Raw genomic sequence first — 14,033 nt, 5'->3', positions numbered from 1 at the left:
TGGGCTCCAAATATTCAGAAGGATATAGATAGACTGGAAGCTGTACAAGTTAAGGCCACCAAACTAGTTCCAACACTAAGGCAATTTGGATATAGAAGGAGGATGGAACGTTTGAACTTATTTGTCTACAAACTCGACGACTAGGGGGACAGTACAAGTATTGCATCTTAACAACTCTTAAAGAACATAATCCCTTCTATAACTACTAAGATTCACTACACACTATAAAAATTCTGTCAATGATGATATATGAATATTTCATAAGGAAGGATATTCTGTATTGATTTCAGAATGACTAGAATGTGGATTTTCTGACAAATTCAAAATATTTTCTGTATCAAATACATCCTTCATGACCAAAATAAATGTATTATCTAAAATTAAATGTATATATTGGGGGTGACCTCTCTAATGATTTGGGAAATATTAATCTAAGAGCATAACTGAAAATCTTTGTGCATAACATCACTCTCTGAGTATCAAGTATAACATACATGAAAAAGAGGAAACCATTTTAGGGGATTTATAAACTCCAATTAAAATTATATATCACTGACCTGTATATTACGTTCACAAGAGCATCGTTGTAGTCCTCACGGCCTTGCTCAACAATTTTTTCAATGAGTGTGTAAATCATTCCTGAAAACTGAAGCTCAAATTTTGAGATTGTTTGTTCAAAACTTTGGCTATCTTCGTGCATACTGGATTCTGGCTCTGGGGACTCCTGTTGCAAAAAAAAATATACAGTAAAAAGTACAGTAAAATAAATTCTAGCCCCTGTGATTAAGACGTATTTTACTAGCAAAATATAAGAACAAAATAGTGTTAAAGTAAAATCATGATAAACTACTTTACTTTTTATCTGTATAAGTAAGATGGCAATGTTCAATAATTTAAATTTCAAAACCAAGAATGAAAAGAGGTAAAATAATAGCATAATCTATAAATGTTTTATAACACAGCAAAAAATCCCCCCTAGTCACACAGACCAAAGAAACTTTCATACCAAGAGATCAATTTAACAATGAAATATGTAGTAATATTTTTCTTCAAGTAAAATTTCCTCAAAGCTACAAAAAATAACATATAAGCAATATGATTGAGAAAGAAATATAAAATCTTACAAATGATAACATGAAGATTGACTTTCAAATGCTATTAAGACATTACATGATGTATACTTAATAAAGAACTGTAACCTGCAAATGAAAGCATGTACTACTTACCTTACAAGAAAAATAAATTTATCACATAAAGATGACTACGAACATAATATTCAAGGTTATAAAAGAATAATTCTCTCTGTAATGAGTATATAGCTATGATGGCAATTCTTATAAAAATTCTAATACAGTAAGGCCATCCCCCAGCTTACTATCAGAAGAATTATCTATGGTAAATAATACTATGCCAAGCCATCTACATAAACCAAATATTAAAAATAGGAACACTAAACCTAAGTCATAAGTTTACCTATCACAAGAATTCCTACAAGAATATAAGGAAACTTTATCTATCTGGATTATAGGGAGCACTAAATATTCATGTTTTATATGTTGCACACAAACTGCAACAGTTTGTATATGATTAAACATTTCAATCTAATAATGCATATTACTAATAATGAACACTAACGAAGAAATATAGTTAATCTTGCTTCTAAAAAGCATGGAAATTAGGTTATTTCTCATAATGAATCTGATTTTTCTATCATTGGGGAAATGCAACTTATCACCTTACTTTCTTTAAAACAAGTGGTGAATGCCAACATTAGTATCCTATGATCTGAATTCTTTTCTTACCCTCTTCATTTCATCATAATAATTGAAATAAAATTCTTAATAAAATTCTCTATTCTATAGGCAGCATTGAAATATAATTATTCAAGCTTCGGTTAGTAATTGAAGTTACCATATTGCCCAATAAAACTCATTTTGATTGATGACATTTCTTGAGCATTCTCAATTATTCAAGGCAATTTCTACTATAATGTTTGCTTCTGCAAGTTTCTTTCTACTGCATGAGCCTCAGCACAAACTTCTAAAGTGATTTATTTTTGTCCTTCAATGTTTTTGTATCACATTGTACAGTAAGATGAAGTGTACAATACTGTATAAGTAAACAGAGAAGGTTCATCCACCTCCAAGGACTGTCTATGCACCATAACAGATCCTCTTACTTCTCATCATTATCACTCTCTTTTTTACATAACTAGAAAAAAACCTTTAACCTTAATAAACTTTGTAATCAAGGACATTTTCAGCAACACCGTTCATAACATTTAATAAAAAGAGCTGTATTCACCTCTAAACATCACTATAGTCTCCAACCAGCAATTTTCTAATACAGTATGCACCTTCTCTTTTGCTTTCTTTCTAGCGACTAAAATCTTGAATTTCATTACAATGACTACCATTCACTTTTTCACCATTCAGTACCTTCATATTTTAGCATTTTTAAGCTGTAACTTTCATCTTCTTAATACTCTGCATACACCAAGTGAAGGCATACACACTTTAAACACTATCATACCACTGTAGATTAATAGAGTGCCCTTAGCCATTCAAATTATTCCTTCAACTTTCACTCAACACCCATTAACCTGCCGTAATCATTTTGTACAAATCTAAGGTTTATAATTATATGAACATCAAGTGATCACAAGAAGTGGTATACTGTACAGTAAAAAGAATTACAATACAAAATATGGATAACATTAAAAAGGGCTGCTATATACTCTCGAGCCAATAAATAATCTGTAGCATTCAAAACAGCTCACCCATGCCTTACCTGGACTAATTAGTAGTCACCAATATCAAAAACAGTAAACTGAATATTAAAAAATAAATAATGAAGGGAAGCAAAAACAGTATTCAATACTGCTAAATCTATAGAAAGAGAAAACCGATGTTCATGCAAACTTGATGACAATAAATGCCTTCTCTATAATTATCAATAAATAAAACACTAATATTTTAGTTACCTACATCAACACTTCAATAAAACAACAAATAAGAAGTATGCATGTGAAACCACTTGACCATAAAAATACAGTTTTGTAATGTAACATGACATTAGCACACCAAACTGACTCTACTGAATGCCATGCAATCAAAATTCACCTTTTTCTAAGCATACCACTAATTTTAAGACACAGTAAATACAAATACACTTGATGCAGCCTTAGAAAACATAGTTTTCATCTACATGTACCTCACGATCTATTGATTCTGTTCGTTCCGCAGATCCAAGTTCGGCTTCCATATAGTATTTTCTCATCCTCTGATGATGGATGGGATGGGGATTTGGGAGGGGGAATCATATTGGTGCAGGGAGATAGAGGGAGGAGTGGATAAAAGAGGAATGGTAAAATAACAGGTAAGGAAAAGAAGAAAAATTGGTGCATACATTAGAAGTTTCCTAAAATATTTTACTGTACTTACATACTACAGTAGTCCTAGATTTAGCATTTCTTTAACAGGCATGCAAATTACAGCAATGCCAAAGGAGCTCAAGTTTTACTCAACATTAAAGATAAGAATCCAAAATTGGGATGAAATCAGTCCACCATGAATAACACCTCAGAAATAGTATTCATAAAACTTTACAGGGCCTATAAAACATTGATAATTAGAAAAGCTTAAATTATGTTTCATATCCTACTATTCAATTAACATAATTCTAAAGGGTAAATCTGCTGAGTGCTACTCATTACTATCAAGTTCTGAATACAGTATGTCCTTTTGCATTAACTAGCAAATATACTCTTCAACAGCTACTATGCTACAATTGGATACCTGGCAACTTAAATTTTCACAAAATACAATTTACACCTACTGCAGGAAGGCAGCACAAGTTAGGCAACTGAAGATTTCATATATTTTTGTATATCTTTTTATGGAGAGGTAGAACAATGGCATGAGTATATAGAAGTAGGGCTGTCATCTAGGAGTATTTTTTTAATACATTTGCCTCATAATTCCCTTGTCTTTATGCCAGATTGAATTTGTCGAGATAACTGGAGTGATACCATGAAGACTGAAAACCAGAAATTTCTCTCAAACTATAAATGTTTCATCCAGTGAACTGAATACTCTCTCTCCTCTATTTATGGACTTCAGACATGCAGCAGATACATTGTGACTGTTCCCATTTAATTTCAGTGTTATCTTTTACTCGACAACTTCATAATGTAGGTAAAGGTTATTTTCAACACAACATTTTGAGTGACATGTGGCTTAAAATTGAACATATTCTTTTTCATATACTGATGTTCTAGGGATATATGACAAATTTGTAAGTAATTTGTATTTTTCCTAACATACAAACCTAGAGCTATTTATTAGGGGTACACTTTCGGCGAAGCTGAAAGATGAGCCAAGATAATTTTAGCAAAGGATAACCACCCCAACCTCTAGTTAACAGGAGAGGTATGGGGATAGTCAGCTAACCCACTCACTCACACACCGGGGCTGAGCAACCACTTTGCTTTCTGGCAGGACTTACTGGGGGACAGGGCTGGCAGGTCAATTTGTATAAATAGCTCAATGTTTGTATGTTAGGAAAAATACAAATTACTTCATTTGTTCCAACACAAATACAAACCTTACATTATTTATTAGGGGCGACTCATCTCTGAGGAGGGTAGAAGTCCCAACCAACTAGCCTTGGTATTGACCCTGGGTTCTGTCTGCCTTGGTGTAAGACCAAGAGTAGTAAGAACCCTGCCCTCGTTAAAATCTTATGCTATGCACTTTGGCTGCTTGCAGAAGCTGTGTGTTTGTGATACTAGCAATACGGCTGGTCTTTTAATGAAGGAACTATGATAGTAAAGATAAGAGAGAGTCCGAAGACTTTACCCAATAGTCTCCCTCGCAGAAGTATTGGGGAACGTAACGAGTATTATTTCTATACTTAGGATACACATTGAAATGAGTCTTACCAGCAGTGCTAGGTACTGTGGTGCTGTGCTCCCCAGGGGGGGAGAAGATGAAAGGAAGAAGAGAGCCAGTCATTCTTACTCATTCACCCCAGACTAACACGGGTAACCTCAGGCCTCAACCCTCTGCTACTTGTCCATCAGGGACCTTGAGGTGTTTAGACCACTTGCTGTGCAGCCACTACGGGACCAATGGAAAACGTTTCCATGTTCCTGTGGATTTTGTCCTATAGCTAGTGGGCGGTGAAGGTCATCTGATGCTTCCACGCATCCGCTTGCAATACCTGTGCCACAGAGTAGTTTTTCTTGAACGTCAGGGACAATACAATGCCCCTGATGTCATGAGCTTTGGGTTGTTTGGTAGGAGGAGGGTCAGCTCTGAGTGCAAACTCAATAACTGCAAATTGATTCTTACATTCAATTGTAAATGTTTCTCTGTGCACTTCTTCTAAAAGCTTAGTTGTATCAAACCTAGGTATTCTATCCATCTTTCTGTTGGGTGCTTTCAGTTTTAATTTCATTGTAGCAATGAGGAGCTGGTGATCACTACCAATAACTGCCCCTCTATAGCTTCTTACACTTCTCAGAGTCCTTCTCTCTTTATTAATGGCAATGTGATATTTCTGATTTTTTTAATTGCCACATGGAGAAGTCCATGTATACTTGTGGATGTTCTTGTGTCAAAAAAAAAAAAAAAAAAAAAAAGTACCTCCAATGAAAAGATTGTTGTTTTAACACAAACTTATGAAATGTGCACCATTTTCAATTGCAACTTCGCCAAGACTCTCGACATCCATCACATTCTCTATCCCTTCATTATTTCTTCCAACTTTAGCATCAAAGTCCCCAATTGCATATCTCTCTCAGGAATCTTATCTATTACCCTCTGCAGTTCTTCATAGTATTCATCTTTCCTTTCTTCAGGGGACTCATTTGTTGGGGCATAACAAACTATAATACTCATATTACACTACTTTGATTTCAACTTTGCTAGTAAGAATCTACTATATACAGCTCTCCACTCAGTTAATGCCTTTTCTGCTCTTGGTGTCACCATCATTCTTACCCCTTCTCTTCCAACTCCATCTGATCTTCCTGAGTAGATATATACATAATTGCCTTGGTCTAAAGTTTCCTTACCAATCCCCTTACATGTTTTACTTAGGGCCAAGATATCCAAATTATATTTCATAAATTTACTCTCTACTTGCTGTAACTTCCCAATCTGATTCATGGTTCTAACATTACAATTACCTATTTTAAATTTTTCTTTAGTATTTATAAACCGGGAGTTTCTTAACACCCCGCTATGACCAGGACTGGGGGCCATTTTGTCATCTTCTCTTTCCATGACTAACTAAATCCATAGAGTATTCATTGGCTAGATACATCAAAGGATAGCCAGCTCCTTGTGATGTAAAGTGTCTATCTAATAAGGAAAGTGACCCCTGCCAGTCCATACTAATTCTAATAAGATCAACCGCTAGGCATCAGGAATAAAAGCCAAAGAGACGGTTTGTCCATCGCCTTAAACTCAATCCGTCACCCTGCTGCCAGTGACTTCATCGAGATTTAGCGAGGCATTTCTTCCACACCCAAAGCTCTCATTACTCACCAAGTTGCTCATCCACTTATATGAGTAAGTGATACCTTGAGATACGAATGCACTAAGATACGATTTTTGAAATACGATGATACATTGTATCTATATTTACGCCCTAAGATACAACAATTTTTTTTTTTATATGATTTCAAAAATCGTGCGATGCCATTGTTGTTTACTTTTCATTCTTAAAAAATGAAAGCCTTAAATATTAAGCATTCAGTGTTTTAATTGTGTTTCTCTTGCCGCTTTCTACAGTACCATATCGTGTGTATGTGTGTGTAGTAGCCTTGCTTCTCCTCACTCCCTCCTCCTTGCATGCATCCTGCGCGCTTGCATTTGCCTAAGCGGTGAGTACAACTCTATTTTTTTATTGTTTTTATCAACATTTATTATTATCTATCAATTTTTATGTCATTACTGTTGTATTTATCTTTCTTTAGTGATTGTTGAGTGTAATTTGAGCATAACTTGAGCCTGTTTTGGTATCATATCTATAATTAAAATATAGCAAAGTATAATCTTATGAATTGTTTACATTCAAATCAGCTGATTAACCCTGCGTAGTCTGTCGTCAACCTCAAGTTTTGGATCAAATAACCCCCTTATTATTAAGGCATGCTACAGTAGGATATTTCATATTTACTAAAAGAAGCAATTATTACTTGATGCATCATTTTCCAATTAGCATACAGTACTAATTTCAATAGTTTTATTTGAATTGCTTCTCTCATATTTTATTTAACTGTACAGTGGAACCTCTACATACGATTGCCTTTGCATACGATTGTTCCATCATCCAAAGTAAAATTTCTATCAAATTCTCGTCTCGACACCCGACGTCATGCTCCAACATCCGACGTAGACCATATGCGGTCGTAGTTTCTTGTTTACACCAGTAGACGGCAGCACGTCAGAGGGACGCCAGTGAGCGTCGCATCGGTCAGTTCTCTGTTCTTGTGCGCATCGTGTGGTTATCCTCTGTTTGGTCCGTTATTGACAGTGCTTATTATCTTCCTTTTCTCACGTTTCATTTTATATTTTACGTATAATCATGGGTCCTAAGAAGCTTAGTTTCGGTACAGGTATTAGTACTGGTGAGAAAAGGAAGAAGGCAATGCTTTCTTTACAAATGAAGCATGAGATTATAGAAAAACATGAGCGCGGTGTGCGTGTGAGTGATCCGTCTAAACCATGTGGCCGGAATATGTGTACGATCTCGACAATCATCAAGCAGAAGGCAACCATTAAAGCAGTCAAACCAAGCAAAGAAAACTAAGATGGAAGTGAATGAAAGTGATGAAAATAAGAAATAAAAAAATAAATGTAAAAAAAATATGATATAAACATTAAATAAAAATGAATAAGGTAAGTTATGTTAAAGTTCACGTAGTGTAAGTTTGAGTAAGTTACGGTACGTTATCGCAGTCACCATCTCTACCTCCTCAACTGTCCGTCACGAGAGCTCGAAGGATCGGCGTGACACCCGTCACGAGAGCTCGAAGGCTCGGCGTGACACCCGTCACGAGAGCTCGAAGGCTCGGCGTGACACCAGTCACGATAGCTCGAAGGCTCGGCGTGACACCAGTCACGAGAGCTCGAAGGATCAGCGTGACACTAGTCACGAGAGTCCGAAGGCTCAACGTGACGAGAGTTGGGAATCTCCGTGTTATGTGAGCTGTAAGGCAAGAGAGTTATGAGGCCCTTTGACTGTCCAGACAGTACTACATTGGATCCTTCTCTCTGGTTATGGTTCTTTCCCTTTGCCTACACATACACTGAATAGTCTGGCATATTCTTTATAGATTCTCCTCTGTCCTCATACACCTGACAACACTGAAACTACCTAACAATTCTTCTTTACTAAAGGGTTAACTACTGCACTGTAATTGTTCAGAGGCTACTTTCCTCTTGGTCAGGGGAGAAGAGGCTCTTTAGCTTTGGTAAGCAGCTCTTCTAGAAGGTCACTCCAAAGCCAAACCATTGTTCTCTAGTCCTGGGTAGTGCCATAGCCTCTGTACCATGGTCTTCCGCTATCTTGGGTTAGAGTTCTCTTGCTTGAGGGTACACTCGGGTACACTATACTATCTAATTTCTCTTCCTATTGTTATATTGAAGTTTTTATAGTTTGCTGTATATAGGAGACATTTTATTTTAATGTTATTCTTAAAATATTCATTTTTTCTTTGTTTCCTTTCCTCACTGGGCTATTTTCCCTGTTAAGCCATCGGGTTTATAGCATTCTGCTTTTCCAACTAGGGTTGTAGCTCAGCAATTAATAATAATAATATGAAAGCCCAGGGATACAGCGTAACGTTGATTCCTCAAAGCGCCAGTCACGAGAGCCTGAAGGCTCAACGTGACGAGAGTTAGGAAACTCTGTGTAACGTGAGCCGTAAGGTTTGATATAACGAGGTTTATGAGAACTCGGGGGTTCAGCGTAACGCCAGTCATGAGAGATCGAAGGCTCAGCGTAACGCAGGTCAGGAGAATCCAAAGGCTTAACGCAACGGGAGACCAAAGACTCCGGGTTATGAGAGCCCGAAGGCTCAATGTAACAGGTGGCACGAGAGCCCAAAGGCTCAGCGTGACACGCGACACAAGAACCCAAAGAGTCAGCGTAACGCAGGTCACCTGCACCCATAGGCTCAGAGTTACTTGTGTTACGAGAGCCCGAAGGCTCAATGCAACAGGAAACTGAAGATTCTCAGTTACTAGAGCACAAATGCTCAGTGTAACTGGTGGCACGAGAGTCTGAAGGCTCAGCGTAACCGGTGTTACAAGAGCAGACGGAGATAACGCAACGGGAGACTGAAGACTTCCAGTCACGAGAGCCAGAAGGTTCAATGTAACCTCTTTTGCAAGAGCCCAAAGCTCTGCGCAACTGGAACCCGAAGGTCCCATGTCATGAGAACCCAATGTTTCAGCGTGACAAGGACCCAGAAGTCCTGTGTTATGAGAGCCCAAGGGCTCAACGTAACCTGAACCCGAAGGTTCGGTGCCATGAGAGCCCAAGGGCTCAACGTAACAAGGAACTGGGAGTCCCAGGTTGCAAGAACCCGAAGGTTCAATGTAACCAGAGCCCGAGGACTCTGTGTCCCAAAAGCCAGAGGGATTAACGAGACCAGAAACCAAAGGTCCTGTGTTGCGACAGCCTGAAGGCTCAACGCAACGTGAGCCCGAAGGCTCCTGGTCATGCAAGCCCAATGCATAACCGTCATGAGACCCCGAAGGAACATCGTGACTTGAACCCGAGGGTTCAAAGAGGCACTTCCTTACAGCTGGATGACGAGCACGCCCAGTTGGAAGCTTCCTCTCTCAGGGGTGAGGCGTGTTCTCCCGAAGGAGAACATAGCCTAGTACTGAGCTCTGCCCCCCCCCCCTCTATTGGGGGAGATGAGTAGGCGTAAGGAGACCACTGAGCACAAGCGATTCTTTCTCGTGAATGAGAGAGATGTTCCGCTGGAGGAAGAATATGCCTAGAATATTACTCTTCTACCACCCCTGGAGGAGAAACAACGTCTTCAGAGTTGGCTACTAGACCGAATTCAGAGCGACAGGCAGGAACACCTGCGCCCACCCAGCACGAGAACTTAAAGGAGCCATGACGAGGCGAACCCGAAGGTTCAAAAAGGAGTCTCTACTGCAGGAGGAGGAGAATGCCCAGGGAGAAGGTGAAAGTCTAGCGGAATCTTCTGGAGAGGGAGCCTGCTCTGACACAAAAAGCTGATCACAACCTTTCTTTCGCGAACGAGAGGAATGTTCTTCCGAAAGAGGATTTCACCTAAGACAATGCTTTCCCCCAGTCCTATGGAAAAAAGTGTAGGTGTATGACACACGCTGATCACGGATCAATCTCTCTCGCGGACAAGAGAGAAGTCCTACCAAAGAAGGACCTTGCCTTGGAGTTTGCTTTTCCCCCAGCCCAAGGGGGATAAGCACAGTCTTCGGCGACAAGATAGCAGCTGCTGATCGTCGTCGAGCTGTAAACAATTCTCCCCGTTACGGGAAGGTTGCTAATGGCTGATGAAGGAAAGCTCTCCCTCTGAAGGGAGAGCAGCCAAACACCTGGGGAGGTTAACTCTCCATCGGAAGGAAAAGTTCTCCAATCCCTGGAGGCAAACCTCCTGGTAGCACTCTCTGCCTCCTGTCAACAAGGTTTGTTTAAGTTGAAGGTCGGCATCAAGAACTACCTGAGAAATATAGCCGAGATTAATTTCTGAGTTCACCCCATAGGGATCCCCGAACTGGAACACCTGAAGGAACCAAGTAAGCCCCCTACCCTTATTCCCAACGCAGAGCATGAGGAACAACGGAGAGCTGAAAAGCGAGACAGAAACTGAACCACTATTGGCAGGGACCTCATCCCTTAATGAAAAGGTTGTAACCAGCAAGCAGCTTCCGAAATCGAGTTGCTAAAGTTAAATTACAAGCAGTTATCAAGTTCAACTTAAGCACTTGAAGAAAACCAATTGGGAGCACCACCTAACCAGCGAACGGGAAAGGTGAAAACCCGTCGAGGATCTGCTGGCCCTTAACGTAAGAGGGAGAACGGTATAGTAAGGGGAGAGTAACATCAACACAATGATGACTCCCTTGCATCGGAGACAGAGTCTGCAATGGGCTGTCACTCAAACAGCAACTGAAATAAAACATTAAATATATATAAAAACATACGAGTATGTTTTCATATATAGAAAATGAAAAGAAAAACAGAATTATCTGTTAAATAATCACATGGTAAGTCTCACTGTAGAGAGCGTCAGTATGACTATCCTCTACCGAGCTAAAAAGTAAAGTGGTTGCTCAGCCCAGGTATGTGAGTGGGGTAGCTGACTACACCCTACAACCCCCCCCCCCCCTGTCCCCCACCTGCTAACTAGGAGTTGGCGTGGTTATCCATCGCTAAAATTATCATGGCTCATCTTTCAGCTTTGCCGAAAGCGTACCCATAATTAATAGCTCCAGGTTTGTATTTGTGTTGAAACAAAGCAGATTCAAGACTTTACAAGCTACATATTCATTGTATTAAAATATAGTACAGTATAATTTACTGGGCATGCAACTCCTGAATGACTAATTACTCTGCTAATGTAAAATTAATGTTAAAATAGTATAGCACAATATTCACTTGGGGTATAGAAAAGAAAAATATACTTTACTTGCTTAATAAATCTTATAAAAGTCATAATCCAGGATTACCAGAATTAAATTCTATTTAAGGGGACCGTCCGCTATGGTGTTTAACATAACTTTTAAAAAATAAAAAATCGTTTTGATTGTTTCTACGTATGCAAAAACAGGTCGTACATGCTCTCCAGAAATTTCAGCCAATTATTTTTACAATAAAGCAGTCTTTATGTGATGACGTCATCTTTACTGCGTCGTCTGCATGAATGAGTTTGACAGAATTGTCTTTGCGTGTTTATTTTTGCATATGTATAGCAATTTTTTTCACTTATGTTTCAAAATCTTGTATGTCTGGCAGAGATGGAAGGCATTGGTAGAGGGTAAGTGAACGCAAACTACGATCTATGAGAAGACCAGCCAGACTTTCCAAAGACGTATTGAAGTTATGATGCATGTGTGTTTGTTTACTTGCAGTTCGTATGTACATTGTGTTTTAACTACGTCCTCGTAAACTTTATAACAAGGCCAATGTTACCTAAGGTCAAAGAAAGAACAAAAAGTAATAAGATGCAACAAAAAAGAACCAAGAAGAGAGGGAAACATGAAAAAAATTAGTACAAAGCTGGAACATTCTAACTAAAACTCTGGCAACATTGAAAGGCTGCTGACAACTCATGACACCCTCACACCAAGTGTATTGGTAAACTTAGGGTTTAAATACCTCGTTTAGGGAACCTTTATGTAAGAATAAACAATAAAAGTACAAGGTAAGGTTATCATAATAATGTTATTTTGATTTTTCTAAGAAAAAAGCAAAAATTTATAGCAAATCTTTGGGAGCTCATAACTCAAAACCATACTTATTCACACTTTGGTACATTTTTCACGGTTATTTATTGTTCAGTTTTAGAGAGAAAGATATCATTGAAAAGAGGAATAAAAATCCCACAATTTTCTGTAACAGAATTTTGATTTTCCCTTTTCTATGATCATTTTGCATCTAGAGGAAGAAAATTTAGAAAAAATCTATTGAAAAAAAAAAATGAAAATCGAAAATCTATCACATAGAATTATTCGGTTATAAAGAAGCTTTGATGGTATGATTTTCAATACAATTGGTGTCATATTAGTGAAGAAAAATTTACCTAATTTAAACAAAAAAAATCATGATTTTTGCTAATAAATCAAAAATTGTTTGATCAAATGACTTTATAATTCTTATATGATGAAGGTACTATGTACAGTATGTCTAAAACATAGAAATGGTGTACTTTTAATATAGAAAAAAAAATGCAGTACATAGTGGACAGTCCCATTAAAGATTCTAAGGAATTAACAATATTTGGTGTCACTTTTAGTAGCAACTTGAGACAAAATCAATGCTGTTAGGAAGCCAGAGACTATTTGGTTGCCCCCTGTCTTTAAGTATAGTGATTCAGATCAATTGTTCTCCTGTGGTAAGAACAAATAGATGATCTTCATCTTGGTCACCATCCATACACTGCTTCATAGGAAACTACTGTCATAATTCTCTATGTCCCAGTGTTTATTGAGCTACTATATTATCATCATTATGCAACACCGGCTGACAAAATTTGTACTAATTCATAATCCATCACACAAATCCAATGCATTTAAGTTGTGCTTTGCTACATGAAATAATGAAGTTTTAGCCAAGAGTAGAGTCATCAAAATAAGAAAATATTCTTGTCTTCCTCCCTTTTGAATATTTCTTTTGAGAGAGAGTCCTTACAATATTAATAAACAATGACATAATATGACAATCACAAACATACATTAAACACTGACTGTCTATCTCACTGTATACACTCTGAATTTATACTTTGAGCCCAAAATGAGAAGAGACTTTTGAAAACAATAATCTAATTGCACAATACTTTGCAACAACCACAGAGAGAGAGAGAGGGGGGAAATATATTAATTCAGCTCGTAAGTTTCTTTGTTAAGTACGGTATATTATTAATAATTATATATTTAGTCTCCAAATAATTCAGAATTTTCTTGCTTTCCTCTCCTCAAGTATCTAGTCTCATGCCTAGTGAAGTCAGCACCAAAAATATATAACACCAAAATTCTCCTATATCAATCATAAGAATTAATGAAAATATCGATTAACTAATTTTCCATACTTGAAAAAAAACAAAGAAAACATCAGCTTGTTAAATAACATGATGCAAAGTGCAGTATACCATGACATGAAATTATGATTTGAGTATGCGGATGTGTATCAGACAAGGAAATTAGCTGGATTCTTCACCTTAACATCACCATTACTGAATTCTTTCATCAAAACAAATAACATCAAAAAATAGAATAAAAATCTGTTGATTCTTCCTGACC

The 14,033-nt window shown here is 37.6% G+C and overlaps 1 protein-coding gene across 1 annotated transcript in view; it reads right to left on the bottom strand.

Moving 5' to 3' along the window:
• Positions 1–14,033, bottom strand: part of LOC137630696 (gamma-tubulin complex component 2-like) — a 250,855-nt gene that overhangs the window by 22,774 nt on the left and 214,048 nt on the right. The window contains 1 exon segment of the mRNA XM_068362328.1: positions 558–724. Coding sequence (XP_068218429.1) covers positions 558–724 — 167 coding nt within the window.

Source organism: Palaemon carinicauda, chromosome 38 (assembly GCF_036898095.1).
Source record: "Palaemon carinicauda isolate YSFRI2023 chromosome 38, ASM3689809v2, whole genome shotgun sequence".
Taxonomy (NCBI): Eukaryota; Metazoa; Arthropoda; class Malacostraca; order Decapoda; family Palaemonidae; genus Palaemon; species Palaemon carinicauda.
The sequence above is the reverse complement of the archived record's forward strand: the minus strand, read 5'-3'. Positions and strand labels throughout refer to the sequence as shown.